Source organism: Lycium ferocissimum, chromosome 4 (assembly GCF_029784015.1).
Source record: "Lycium ferocissimum isolate CSIRO_LF1 chromosome 4, AGI_CSIRO_Lferr_CH_V1, whole genome shotgun sequence".
In the NCBI taxonomy this organism is placed as follows: Eukaryota; Viridiplantae; Streptophyta; class Magnoliopsida; order Solanales; family Solanaceae; genus Lycium; species Lycium ferocissimum.
Window position 1 is genome coordinate 34,857,137 of NC_081345.1, and position 15,546 is coordinate 34,872,682.

At 31.7% G+C, this 15,546-nt stretch overlaps 1 protein-coding gene across 1 annotated transcript; it reads left to right on the plus strand.

Moving 5' to 3' along the window:
- The first annotated feature begins 7,741 nt into the window (after positions 1–7,741).
- LOC132053980 (protein AGENET DOMAIN (AGD)-CONTAINING P1-like) lies at positions 7,742–8,239 on the plus strand. Its single transcript, XM_059446066.1, has one exon. The coding sequence runs from the start codon at positions 7,742–7,744 to the stop codon at positions 8,237–8,239; it is 498 nt and encodes a 165-aa protein (XP_059302049.1).
- Positions 8,240–15,546: the final 7,307 nt, after the last annotated feature.

The window sequence follows — 15,546 nt, forward strand, 5'->3', positions numbered from 1 at the left end:
CTTAGAGGCCATTTGATTATCGAGATAAGGGGTTATCTCAGTATAAAATTTAAGATTAAATTTGTCCGGTATTTTATTAGGTTATTAGCTAAAATCAGAATAAAATTTGTAACAAAATCTTTGGATTATCTTTCTCATATAAAAGTGGGGTTATAACCTCAAGATGATATTCCCGGAATTATAGTTGGAATAATCTTACAGTGAATCAAATGACCTTAGTAATTCTATTAGATGAGCTATGACAATTCCCTTCAATTAAAAAGAAGCACAACATAAAAGGAAGAAGATGGTGGGAAGTGAGGTCTTGATATAGAATAGAATGAGTAAATGCGCAAAGAAAACACTACTAATTGAGTACGATGTTTACATTAAATTAGTAAATGCATAATGTATGTTAGCAAATAAACTTCGATAACATAAAAAGTTGATTTACATTTTCACGTCATTTAATTATTTAATCACGATAAGCTGATTTGATTTGGTGTAAATTATGACGAACATTCTTTTATATCGATAATGGCTACTACAAACACATTAGTGAGAAAAGCTGGGTCATAAAAAGCACTATTCGTGACAATAAACCAGCACAGAGCTTTGGGATATTGGGAGTTAATTTAATTGGTTGACATCCCAAGTGAGAAATCCATAACCATATCCCTATCAGTGCAGACAAATCATCTCTCTTGTCTACTTCTTTCAAGTGTGTCCTAAAATATGAATGGTTAGTGCCGTTATCACTTAAAAAGAAGAATAAGAAATGCAATTATTGACACAACATGTAGCTGGAGGTGTCTTACTATTAGATTTGCATTGCAACTTGCATAGATACGCTTGCGTGCATACGACTTGGAATTGGCAAATCCCCCATCCCCCATGACTCACGTTTTTGGTGAATTTGGTTGCTGGATAGTATATGCTAATCATTAAAAAGTCGTTTTACAGATTGTACCGATATTAAAATACGTGTAGTATCTCATCAGGCTCCTAAGCCTAAACCTGAAGTGTGTTTTGTCTAAAGCTAGGGGCCACAACTCACATGTTGGATCCATCCATTAAATGTTTCTAAAAACTTCTTCTCCTCCTTCTCCCAAAGGTCGCAAAATGTTGATTTCTTTCTGAGAAAATGATCAAAATGATCCTTAATGTATGGGGTTGAACTATTTTGGTCCTTGATATATACCAGTTAATCGAAATAGTCCTTCATTTATGTAAAATGTGATCGTTTTGATCCTAAACCCCATCAGAGAACCATTAAATTTTAGGGTTTAGGATCAGAGACTATCACATCTTGCATAAATGGAGGACTATTTCAATTAAGTGATATACATCAAGGACCAAAATTCAACCCCCATACGTTAAGGACCATTTTGATCATTTTTTTCATTTCTTTTTCCGTTCCTTTATGAAACTGGGTCATTCGCACGAATGCCCTTATTTTGGGGTGGTCTTTAATTTTTCTCCCTCAAATCGCTGGTCTTTAATTTTTGCAGTTCGTTACTTTAAATAATACAAAAGTGGCCGAAAATACCCATGAGATTCTGGGTTCGAACCCTAAAAAAAAAAAAAATCGCAAGGTAAGGTTTCATATCAAACTATGCCTATTCGGCCAAGCTATTACAGAACTATGCCTTAAGGCATAACTTAAACCCGAATAGGCATAGTTTCTATGAAAATGTTGGCTTGCGATTTTGTTTTTTACTCTGCTGGGGTTTGAATCCAGAATCTCTGATATCATAGATCAATGTATAAGGATATTGCCTCACAAATTTTCATTAAATGAAAAGTAAGGACAAAATTTAAAGACCAGCCATTTGAGGGAAAAATAAATTAAAGACCCGTCCATATGGAGGACACAATTTTTTGTATGAAGGTTAGCTAAGGCAAGTCTACCGTTGTTAGGCCAGCCACAATCCTGGGCCGACTCATTCGGTCCATGGCTAAATCTGTCAAGTGGGGCCTGCTCGGCCCAAATTCCAGCGCATTTAACCCATCTAAACAAGCCCCTTAATCGGCCTAGAGTATTTACAATTTACTTGCCATAACTACCTCTAAGACTTATTTATGAATAATAACTACCTTATTTTTTATTTAATTTTTGTAGCTTTATTTTTCCAAAATTACATTTCATAACTGGTCTAGTAACTTTTGAAATACATGTACCTCTCTATTCTCCCTCACTACACATTTAAAATTTATCATCTTCTCTAAACCCTAAAAAAAATTCTCTCTCCTCTCTCCCCTTCCCCTCACTGCCGCCTCTCTCCCTCCCTTTCTCTATCTCCGGCCTCTCTTCTCCTTCCCCTCACGTACCCCTCCCTCCCTTCTCTATCTACACCACCCACGCCGCCGTCAACACCACCACCACCACTATTACTACCATCTCCGTCTCGAACTCGAAAAAAAATTAAAGGTTCTAGTTCTTCAGATCTGAACTCCATATGCTTCATGTATTAATCGTTTTTGGTGGTGGTTCGGTATGATTTTTGGAGTGGAAGAGGACAGTGGTGAATCGAAGAAAGGCGGCGGAGGAAGGAGGAGGTTTTTTCCAGTTTGTTATGGTGGTTCGGTAGGGTTTTTGAAGTGGAGCAGGATGGTGGATCGGAAGAAAGGGGGTGGAGGAAGGAGGAGGGTTTTTCCAGTTGTTGTGGTGGTTCGGTAGGGTTTGTGGTTGTGGTGGTTGTATTTTTTTTTTTTGTTATAATGTATTTTTTTTTGTATTCGCTTTGTATTTCGAAGGAGGAAATGTATATTCGTCATTTTTTTAGTGTATTTCAATGTACTGTTTCAGTATATTTCAGTGTATTATTTAAGTATATTTCGCTATATTTCAATGTATTTCTAATTTACGAAACAGTTTCTGATACATTTCATTGTATTCCATTGTATATACGCATACTACAATTTTATATTTCTTAAACAATCAATCATATTTCATTGTATTCCAGTGTATATTTTTCTGTATTTGGAAGTATTTTTAAAAGTTTGGAATGGAGTAATTTGGAGAGAGAAACGTGGGTTGTTATGGAACTTCAGTCGTTATGCGTGATACATGGTTGATTTAATTTGACTTACCATTTAAAATGAAAGAAGAGAATATGTTCCATAAATACAACCTATTTTTACTCTGCCAAATTTTGTATTTTTGTGTATTTCAAAAATGCAAAATACAACCGAATACAACAAAAACCAGCAAAAAACTTTTGAATGGAGTGATTTTGATAGAGACGTTACCGTAATGGAACCTCATGAGGTTTGCGTGAATCATGGAACCATTAATACAAATTACCATATAATTTGAAAAAGATTTTTATTGCCATAAATATAGCCTTTTTTTTACTCAACAGCCGCGCTGTATTTCGCTGTATTTCGTTGTATTTCATTGTATTTCAAAAACGTGAGATACAACTGAAATACAGCCAAAAACAGCTACGAATTGTAAATCTTCAACTTGTAACTATAACTTGTTAGAAACTATTAAAAAGTAGTTATTTGTGTAAGTTTTACTAATTCCTATTAACTTTAGGATGATTTTCACAAAGGGAAAACTACATATATATACATGTTAAGGAGAAATATTTACAAAGCGTGACGATAGTTTTCCTTATTTACAAAACATAATGATATATTACGAAACATGACTGATTTTCATATATTTTTCGTTTTTTTATTTTTTTTTCAAGAAAATATATTTTTTTTAAAATATTTTTTAAAAAAAATATATTTTAATTTTTTTTTAAAATAATTTTTATATTTTTTAAAATTTGCTCAAAGGCTTAAAAAATTAGCTCAACTTTTTTTTGTGTATGAAAATTTGTATGAAACATGTATGAAATGTGTATATGTGAGCGAAATTTTTAATATAATTTTCATACACAAAAATTGTGAGCGAAAACAACGAAAACTTTAAGCCTTGAATATTGTATGAAAGTTGTTACAATATTGTTGTAGTTGTATTAATTTTCCAGAAACCTAATATGAACTTTATATACGAAAAATGTGAATTAAATTCTAAGTCTTGAGCGAGATATACACATTTCATACCATTCTTATGCATAAAATTTTGAGCGTAATGTTTAAGCCTTGATCGAGATATATACATTTCATACGTTCTTCATACATAAAATTTGAGCGAACTTTTTAAGCCTTGAGCAAGATATACACATTTCATACACAAAAATTTGAGCGATTATTTTAAGTCTTGAATGTTGTATCAAAGTTGTATACAATGTTGTTGTAGTTGTATTAATTTTACAGAAATCTAACATGAACTTTATATACGAAAATATGAGCGAAATTTTAAGCGATATACACATTTCATATAACTTTCATACATAAATTTTTGAGCGATGTACACATTTCATAATACTTTCACATAAATTTTGAGCGAATAAAATATTTAAAAAATAATTTTTTTAATTTTTTTTTAAAACAATAATTTTTTAAAAAATAAAAAAAATATAAAATATATATATATATATATATATATATATATATATTTAAAACAAAAAACATGTTTTGTATAGGATTTGTAATGTTATGTTTTGTAAATATAAAACTATCGTTACGTTTTCCTTAAGATGTATATATACGTAGTTAACTCTTTCACAAATAGGATTTTCGGGTGCCATCATTTAAATTTTAGCCTTGTTAAAAAAAGTTCCAAATATAATAACACAAGAATCGTAAGCAAAATCTTGGCGAGTCGTCATGATTTTTTATTTTGATATTACCCAAGTCTTGTCTTACTAAGTTACGATTATCGTCAAGAAAATAACTTCTTTCTCATAAACGAGAATAAAATTCTTACTTGATATTAGGAAAGACTTGTCTTAGCAACAAGTTATCGTAATCAACTAAACGTCAGGATCTTTCAACACTTGTGGATCAAAATCTTGCAATCCGTCATTAATCGTGGCCAAAATCCTGACAATCAGCATAACTTAAGAATTGTGCAATTAATCTCATTTATGTATGATATATAAATTAGGATTCAAACATCAAAATTATTCTGTATCAAATAAAGTTTTAGCTCAAGATAATTGCGTACAAAATATATTAAATTCATATAAAAACATGCTTTTTGATTGCTCATGCCTCATGGTTTCGACAAAACATTTAGACTTGATTTTTCAAAACTAAAATATATTTTAAAAAACTATCTTTGGTTTTAGTTTTTGAATTTTTTTCTGAAAGAAGTTTTCTATACCAAATCGTTAGTTTATTCACAAATTTATACAAAATCGAATGAGCTCTACTTATATTAAGAATAACTCCTATTATTGCACTGCTTAGCTTTATTTTTTGACACAGTTTTTGCCCTTCCAGTACAGTCCTGCTACTAGATTTTCGAGTAGCTTTCCATATTTAATCAGGCATATTAAAGAAAGGCACTTAGCGGTATTTTGTTCCTCCCCCCTTGCCGGGTCAGTGAGCCTTCTCTCCATTTGGTCCAGTTGCCTTCTTGATTTTTGACAACTATCATTTTATAAGTCTAATGGCAAATAATTATTCCATCACGTGGACCTTCACTCACACAAACAATCCCAGCTGCTAGCCCCCTTTCTCCTTTCCCTCCCAACTTATCCAGTGAACAATGATTTGTGAGATTGGAAAGATTCAGTTGCGGGATTATTATGAATTGAATCAAAAAGATGAAAGAGCTTAATAATTACTTGCAGTACATATTTATAGAACGGTCGTGGAAAAAGCAGCAAAGTTCAACGAAAACTATAGCCCATTTAATTCCGAAAATAAAACTACTTCTCAGCAATATATTTGAAAACAATTTTTTTGTCATTCTAAAAATTAAAGTTTCTATCTCTTCAATAAAATTAAGATTCTTCTCCACCACAATAAAATAAAACTGGCATATAGTGATTATATAGTGGCTCACTTTGTTCCGCGCATCTATGTTGCAAGTTGCAACGGATGGAATACAGGCATATGCAGTGGAAGCAAATAGCTAGAATCGAATTTGCATGTAATATAGACAACATAATCAAGATATTAATCAAACATAAAATTGATACTTATCTCTTGAAGCGTGACCGCGACCAAGAATCGAATCTTCAACCACGAACACACACCATCCACGAGATCGTCATCCTTCAGTTCCACAGTCTTCTGCTGTGTAACCCGAATAATACCAGAATTTGTGAAATTCGTGTGGGCGAATTTCTATGAAAAAAGTGTAGAAACTTATAAAACCCTTAGCCTCCTTATGGAATAAGACCCCTATTTTATAACTACAGGTTTAGGGTTTTCACCATTTTTCAAAACCTGTTGGGTCTTTATTTTCCATCAAGAAATAATATTCCATTTAATTCTTTATTATTCGGGCACAATAGGGACCACAGAATTTAATTAACGAGACTTATTATTATGAAATTAATTCAAAAAATCTGAATTAATCCTACCATAATAAATTATGAATTATTCCACTAAAAAATCGTAACTGCACTCCTTAATTCAATTTCGAAATCTTTTATTAAATCTTATTTAACTCCCCATGCTAATATTACAGATACCAATCAATTAAATTAAATTACTGACAATTTAATTCATTGACTAATTGAAACTTTTGTATTCCGCTTAACTTATATCATGTGACGGATACAAAATTCACCTGCAGGGTTTTCACATGAGACTTATAAGCATTCATAAAGGGGTATCATCAATCTCAAAGCCGAGACATGGATTCTATCAATTAATTATTATTTCACAAATGTATTTTACTATTATCTAATTTACCAAGAATACATAGATGCGCAATTGAGTCGTACCTTTTAATAAATTAAAATAATGAACAAATCACATTGATCATAATAATGATATCAAGATTAAGAGTATAAGTACATTTAATGAACGAGAGAATTTATTTTATATATTCAGTACAAAAACACTTATCTCTATTTGGTCCGTTCAATACATACAAAATGTACTAGCACAGGAAGACGGAACTATACCGTTCTCATAATGAAGATACATTATAATAATCTTGTGCTATAATCATACCGATGACTTTATCCAATTTTCATCTTAGATTGTGAACATAAATTTTATACTTATAAGAACTGATGATTTAATCTTCCATGTATAAGCTAAACTCTATACACTAAATCATCTATTATATAAGTAAAGGACACACATACTAATACATGATCTATTTAAATCTTTATTAAACAATAAATAAATAATTATTCTATAATAAATATTATATTTAAATACATAGTTAATAGTATATATCCCAACAGTAATAACAAGAATCTCACCCATGTAATTATCGTGCTTTAAAATGCAAATTGGGACATGGGAGGGAAAGGAGAAAGGGAGATAGCTGGGTTAATTTGTATGAATGAAGGTCCATGTGATAGAATAATTACTTGTCATTAGATTTAGTCAGTGACAGGTGTCAAATATCAAGAGGGCAACTGGACCAAATGGAGAGCCGGATCCTTGCCCACTTGCCATAGTTCAAGTCCCTAATAAATTAGGAAAGTAAAATATATGAACCAATGAGAAAAAGAAATCTGAAGCTTCCTATTCCTAGTCATTCAAGAAAACAGGAAAACAATTCCCATTCCCAGTCACAGAAGGAAACCAAACTCTTCCTATAAATTCACTAGCAAAAGCCTCATAGTTTCTCACTTTTCATTCAATTGAATCAATCTTCATTATCACTCTCGAAATGGCCCCAATCAAAGTAACAACAAATAATTTAGAGCAACACCACGAATCAAGAATGGCGATGATGTCAAAGGCAATAAAAGCAATAGCATTCAAGAAACAACAAACAACAAAAGTTTTCCAAAAGGGTGATGAAGTTGAAGTAGCAAGTCAAGAATATGGCTTCATAGGTTCCTATTATACTGCAACTATTATTTCTTGCCTTGGCGATTATCATTACAAAGTCAAGTACAAAACTCTGTTGACTGATGATGAGTCTGCGCCGCTAGAGTGTATTGTCACTGCTGCTGAGGTCCGCCCTGTGCAACCTGATCAACATGAAATAATGTCGGAAAATAACTTCCGTATGTACGACATGGTTGATGTATTTGCCAACGATGGCTGGTGGTTCGGATTTATTAGTGGAAAAATTGGACAAGAATACTATGTCTACTTCCCTACAACTGCGGATAACATTGCATATCCTCCTGATGTGTTGAGGTTTCATCAAGAATGGTCTAATGGCAAGTGGATATCTCTTCCTAGACAAGGAAGGATTTTTGACTTACACTGATTTTGATTTCAAGAAACTTTTGATTTACCACAGTGATATGAATGTCACTTAATCATTCTCTTTATGTTCAAATTTCATCGCTAAATTGTTACATATGCTGATCATGTAGCTTGTTATTGTGTTTAGCCTTGAATGTCGTATTATACGTTTTCGAATAGTCCTCATTTCGAATTTTATGATATTGTGCTTATATATAAATGAGATGCATTATTTTTCTTTCGTAATATAGGGATCAACATTCTAGTACAATTAAAGAAAATGTAGATATCCAATTTGAGCCATAAGAAGTAAAATCTTAAGGTGCCGTTTGGCTATAAATACCAAAAATGAATTTATTTTTTTGGAATTTTTGAATTTGGAGTTGTGTTTGGTCATAATTTTTAAAATTGTAGTTTTTAGTGAAATGTATTGTAAAAAAGATTAAAAAAGTGAAATTTTTTTGAAAAATAAGTTTTTATTGTTTTTGATATTCCGGAGTTGTATTCCGAATATTTATGGTCAAATGTCTAAAAGTAAAAAAGGTGAAAAAAAATTTCGAAAAAAAGTGAATAATTTTTATGGCCAAACGGCTACTAAAGTTGGACGGGTGATGGTACGTAAATGTTGCGAGGAGGATACATATAAGTACAGATCAAGTTTCCAACAATCATAGAAATAATTCACTAAAAAAAAAATGGGTAATTTGAGGAGGTTGAAAGATACAATTTGCGGAGGTTTTAGCTTCTTTTAGCAATTAGTAAAGGCTAAAAATCTTTGTGAATTGTAATTTACAATCTCTGCGAATTACAATTTTCAATCTCTATAAATTACCGATTTGTTTGTAGTGCAAGCTGGTGCTAATCACCCAATGTTTAAACGAGGACAAAATTTAATCAACCACCTTAAATGAACCTGTTCATGCAAATCACCCGATGGTCCATTGGCATTTCCGGTCACTCCCAACATTAATAGACGCTATCAAATAGATGAAAAAAGACAACCCTATGAAAAATTGTGTATGGATAGCCTTTTATCCCACCACTCAATGCCTTCATTATGATATATGGACCTTTTATCCCATCACTCAATGCATATTTGCACAAGTAGTATCATAATGCATAATGAAGGCATTGAGTGATGGGATAAAAGCAGAAAAATAAGTACTGATAATATATGAGCTTCTCATAACAAACAGCATAAGTGAACTAACCTCTTATATATTATCAAATATTCATTTTTCTTCACGGTGTTATGCTACTTCTTTTTTCTTCACTTTTTTTTCTCGAAAATGACATTAATTAAGAACAATTTATGAAAGAAAAAGAATAATAAATTGTCTAGTGATAGCTTGGTGCCCTATATTAAAAAAGTGTTTAGTACTATTTATATTGAGATTATCTTGAATACATTTCAAAAAAAAAAAAATTCATGGATAGAGTTGTAGTATTTTATTTATATTTTGTTTTTTAATATGAAATTAATTGTTTTATTTATTTGTTCTCAATTTTAAAATGTGACACCACTTACGAAAAATCTTACATACACCATTGAATATTAGTAAAGCACGGGATAATACCAAATAAATTGTAGTTATACATAATTGAAAAAGTGTAACAAACAAGAGATTAGCAATAACAAAACTAATACTCCTTCCGTCTCCAAAAGATTATCTTTTTTTTTTTTTAATCTATTTTAAAAAGATTAGAACCTTTCTATATTTAGAAGTAATTTAACTTTATGAGATGATTTACAATCACACAAATATCTAAGGCTATTTTTAGACCACACATTTCAAAAAAAATTCTTTATTTCTTAAATTTATTTCAAGGCAAATTAAGACAATCTTTTTGAAACGGAGGGAGTATAGTACAACCATTATTTTCGCTATTATATCCTACTTAGTGCATTTAAAATGCTATTATATCCTACTAAAAGATCCCTTAGTGCATTTATAAGTTTGATCTTTGGAGCTGATTTTTTTTTTTATGACGTTGAAATTCACAGTCGCTATTTTTTGGGTATGCAAAGGATAAACTTAGCTCTTGTATAAAAGTTCATAAATTACACAGGAGAGATAACGCGCATTAGGTAACAGAAATTTTTTATCCTGAGATCTCTATTATAAAAACTCCATACTTAGCCAACTGAGCTTTGGAGCTGATCCTCTAGCCTGAATTGTCCATTTCATGGCAGAGAAGTGATAGCTCCTTGGGACAGGAAAAGAGACGGAATAGTCGGCGTAGTCAGATGGTTAGTGGCAGCGATGGATTTAGGCGGCGATTTGAGAGGTTGCAGAGGGTATGGACTTCTTGGTTTGTACAGTCAGAAATGACGCGTGAAAAGAATAAGAAAGAACAGACTACTAGTAGTAGTAGAACTAAAGTGACGTAAACTTTCTTTTTTACGCCATGTGTTTGATTTATTATACGTATTTCATTTTCATTTTTTTGCGCGGATTACCCTTCATTTGGGGTGATCTTTAATTTTTTCCTTCAAATTGGTGTTATATTTAAGTTTATATATATATATATATATATCACTAACTAAATAAAAAAAAAATTTTTTTTAAGAAAGACAAAAGAAAAACTCTACCTTTCGATTTTTAAAAAAATTTTTAATTGAGGGGGTTCGAATCCGAAACTAAATTTTTTTTAGCAAAGAGCAAAAGTTAAAGACTACCAATTTGAGGAATAAAAATTAAAGACCACCCCCGAGCGAAGGGGCAACCCTACAAATTGCCCATTTTCAGTCGCTAAAAACTGTAATCTATTTTTATATTTCAAATACAAGTTTATTTAAAAATATATTTTGACCTTAATGAAATTTTTTCAAAGCACACAAATATTATATAAGTTTAAAAAGTTTTATAGCCATATAACTATTTTGACATATTTTAAACATTTCTCATATGTGCTGGTTGGAAATATAATGTCAATTTGTATGCAAGTCAATTAACTTGGTAAGTATATGCTATCAAAAAATATCTAGTAACTCAATCCTTCAAAAAATTTATACATAGATAGATAGATAGAAATCAACGGTCTTTTTTCTCTATTGATATTTGATCTTGAGTTTCTATGGATTTTTGTCCACTTTATTCGGCGTGACAATTAGATCATATTTGATACGCTCAAATTACACTTTTTAATAGCGTAAAGCAGATGATGTCAAATATAGTAACCCAACAAGGTTGGGATTGAATCCCACAGAGAATATGGTGTGAAAAGTTTACTAAATAAATATTATACTAATCTTGCGGTCCTGATGTATTCCTAAAAAAAGGGATTTTATAGTTGTTTTGGTTTGTGGACTAATTGAAAGTGACTAGAAATTTAAAATTATAAATATATGGGTAAAAAGAACTAAGGTTGTGTCCCCGTCAGATAAAGTATATGATCATGGGTATCGATCTTGATATACTTCTAATGGATCGTTTGTATGGATGCACTTAACCTGTACATGAATTTAGACTATTTTCCAATAAGAAAAGATTATTTCTTTCTATACTTTTTCCACATATAAGAAAGTATGAATGAAGAACGGTAAATTATGCCAGGTAAATTCTTCTTATTCCTAAGTGAATTTATTAAACAAGGTTTAAAGCCTTGAGTTCTTGTTATTTGTTCAAATAAACCAATGTTATTTTTTCAAATAAACCAATGTTTATGTCGTTAGCTAATGTTTGCAACCACTAACTATATGATGAAAACGAAGAACAAATAAACCCTAACAATCCATTATGCATATATCAATCACAATCCTCAATCACAAAACACCTATCATTGGGTTCACAACCTTAGTAAAGAAATTTAGCTACTCATAGAAGAAGAAGAAGAAGAAGAACAATAAGAAATAATTGAAATCATAATGCTTACGAATGATTGATTAGAATTGAAGAGAAATTAATTGCAATTGTTTGTAATCCCAAAAGACTTCAAAAACTATGAGTATTCAATACTAAGGAAATAAAACTGAAATCTGGTGAATTTTGTGTCCTACAAGAAACCTATATCAGGTATTTATAAGAGTCTAAGTCGTGACAAGTAAAAAGTCAAAACTGCCTGTCGGGCTCATTCTGCAAACCGTAAAACACTTTTGCGCTCCGCCAAATTTCTGCCCTTCGACTGTCAAACAGTCTTCTGCACTTTTCTACGCTACCTCTTTGACGGACCGTCAAATGTTTTGCGGTCCGTATGATTGGTCCGCAGGATTGCTCTTCTGTGAACCGGCGCCATCGTGGAAAGCTTCGGGCAGACATTTTGACGTTCGCGTAAAGTTCCGCGGTCCGTCTAATTGGTTCGTCAAACCGCCTTTTCGTTGACTTGTTATTTTCTCCACTTCTTTCTGCGTTTTCACAAACTTCTCCAACTTTTGCCATCAAAACACTTAATACCTGAAATACAACAAAAACCACATAAAAACGACACGAACTAGCTTGAAAACAAGTAAAACTCTTCGCTAAAAGTGTCACATGTGCCAAAATTACGCGGCACATCACATATGTAGGTTGATCTGACCTTTCAATGAAGAAGAAAACTCAAGAACAACCAAATATACTTACATCCTATGGAGGAGAAAATACAACATACTCCTTCTGGTTCAAAATAATTGAGGTTTTATACTTTAGCACATAGATTAAAAGAATTCACTTACTCCTAAAAATTAATAGGTATATTGATCAAAATAACCTTAATTGAGAGGGGCTTTGAAACTATAAGAAGCATTAAATTTAATTTGTTCATTGAGTTAAGAATGTGTCACGTGTAAATTTGGAAAAAGGAATAAAATACCTTTTGATAAACTGAAATCTCAATTATTTTGGACCAACTTTTAGATGTTAATTCCTCAATTATTTTGTACCGTAGGCAGTATAAGAAATAAATGGGGTAACACTTTTTCAAGGCGAATTCTGTAACGGATACATGAGATCTAGAGGTCTATTAATGGCCAAGGTTCATAATTTGAGTAAATTTCATAGATGGTTACATGTTTGTCAATTTTTTTACCAAAGACGCTTAAGTTTGTTTCTAACACAATAATCACAAAATTTTGAACCTACTAATATAAAATTACACATACCGAAAAGTCCAACTTCCGATGAACAATACCTTTTAACTCTTTTATTATTAATCTAATAAGTACAAATATAATTAAGAAGAACTGACCTGACCTAAAATCCATACCCAGATTAAAATATGAAAGAAACAAAATCAACCATTTCCCCAAAATATACGATCCTTTTCTCTGAAAAATAATAATTTATTTTTTGGGAAATAATACAGAAACATAATCAACCCTTCCCTCGCCAAGATGTCTTCCTTTTCATTGTAAAGGACCTAACAAATACAACTTCTTTGGTGAATAATCTTTTATTTTTAAGGAAATAATAAAGAAACAGAGTTAACCCTTCCCTCGAATAGATGTCTTCCTCTTCATTTTAAGGGACCTAATAAATACAACAGCCAATGAGTAATAATTTTTTAGTTTATTATTTTTAATCTAATAAATACGAACTCAATTGAAAAAAACTAATTGAATCCGACAGTATCCAAAACTCATATGCAGAAAATAAAAAACTAAAAAGGTGAATGAATTTGAAAAAAAAAAACATTACAAGATTATTACTTCCCATGCAAGTAGTAGTAACTATTACTCCATAAAATTTAATTTCTTTTATCCAACAAAATGTAACGGTTTTCGATACAATATGCCCAAAGATTGAAAAAAGAAGAAGTTGTTTCAAGTAAATGAACTAAAATTAATATGTCCAACAAAATAATTTTTACGAAGGTAAGTTTTGTAAGAACAGCTCTCTAAATTTATTCGTCGTTGAGCATATAATTAAATAATTAAGGACAAGCTTATCTCTCGGTCATGTCCTCCTCCTCCGATGCAACACAAGCCACAACATTTTATTTTCAATCACGAAAAATGAATTATATAGAAAAAGATTTTGAGTAACATTAAAATTACGAAGAAGAAAAGAAAATTATGAAACTGAAGAGAGTCCAAAAACTAAATTGCCCAAAAAAAGAGGAAAGTGACGAAAGTATATTTAATGCAATAATATTGTGTGGTAAAGCAGTCCAATGGACAGACCAGTCCTAACGGTCGTTATGGTCATGTGGACTCCTTTAACACGCAAAATAAGAGGGTTAACGGAGTCCCTGATTTTTTTGAATTAATACTTATCCTTATTTATGCCAATATTAGGATTTTTATCAATTTATCGTCATTTGAATTAATTTAAATAATTATTATTTTTTCAGAGTCATTTGTACAGATAATGATAACACAAGCAATTATATCTTAGTAAATAATTATTTTTTATTTCTTTACAGCACATTATAAAAATCAATCACATTTTTTATTCGCATTTTTTCTAATTGTATATTAATACTCTCATTTTTATATGTATATTAGTTATATTTTAATACTATCGATCAACACATAAAAATCGAAATAGTTTATCACATACAAAACTAAAAAAGAATATTTAATTTATCTTGCGTAAATTAGCATATGATTACATCGCATTACTTCCGCAAAATGGGAAGACATATTCTAAATCTTAGACTTGTCTCCCCATTCGTTCCCCCCCCTCTCATTTTTTTTTCAGATTTTATTCCTCCCCTTTCTCTGCATGACCCCATGTGTTTTCTAACTTTTGACTTTCTCCCATTCTTTCCCCTAAAAAACGGGGATCTCTCCTTCATTATTACACACACACACTTACACAGACAACACATCTCATTTTCAGATTTTTATTCCTTTCCCCTTTTCTCTGCAACTAGCCCTCCCACATGTCTCCTACCCTTTTTGACTATTTCTCCCCATCTTTCCCTCAAATTCTCTCCTCTCATTATTACACACACAGATACTTAATTTTTCAGATTTTTGCTTCTCCCTCTCTCTTCTAAAAAAAAACAAAACCCTAAACATTTCCCTCTCCTCACTCCTCTCTCAAACGCCGCCACTTTTCCACGTTTATACAGCCCGAGCTCCGTGAACTCTACCTTATCCCCACGAACTTAACACCCCAACATCACAACGACAACACCGCCCTTCCCATTTTCCGTGTATTCATCTCCCCATCTTCGTCTTCTTTAGCTCCGGCGGATGCTTAGAGCAAGAACCGACAACCACCACAACTCCACTGCCAACTTCGGTGAGCCGTCTCTCCACCATCTTCTCCGGCGAACTCACGTCGCCGGAGCAACCAATAACGCCACCACTGAACAACCCATTTCGTCTTCTCCAACAATCCCACTGTTATGCGTTTTTATTTTTATTATTATTATTATTATTTTTCATATATTATTGTATGT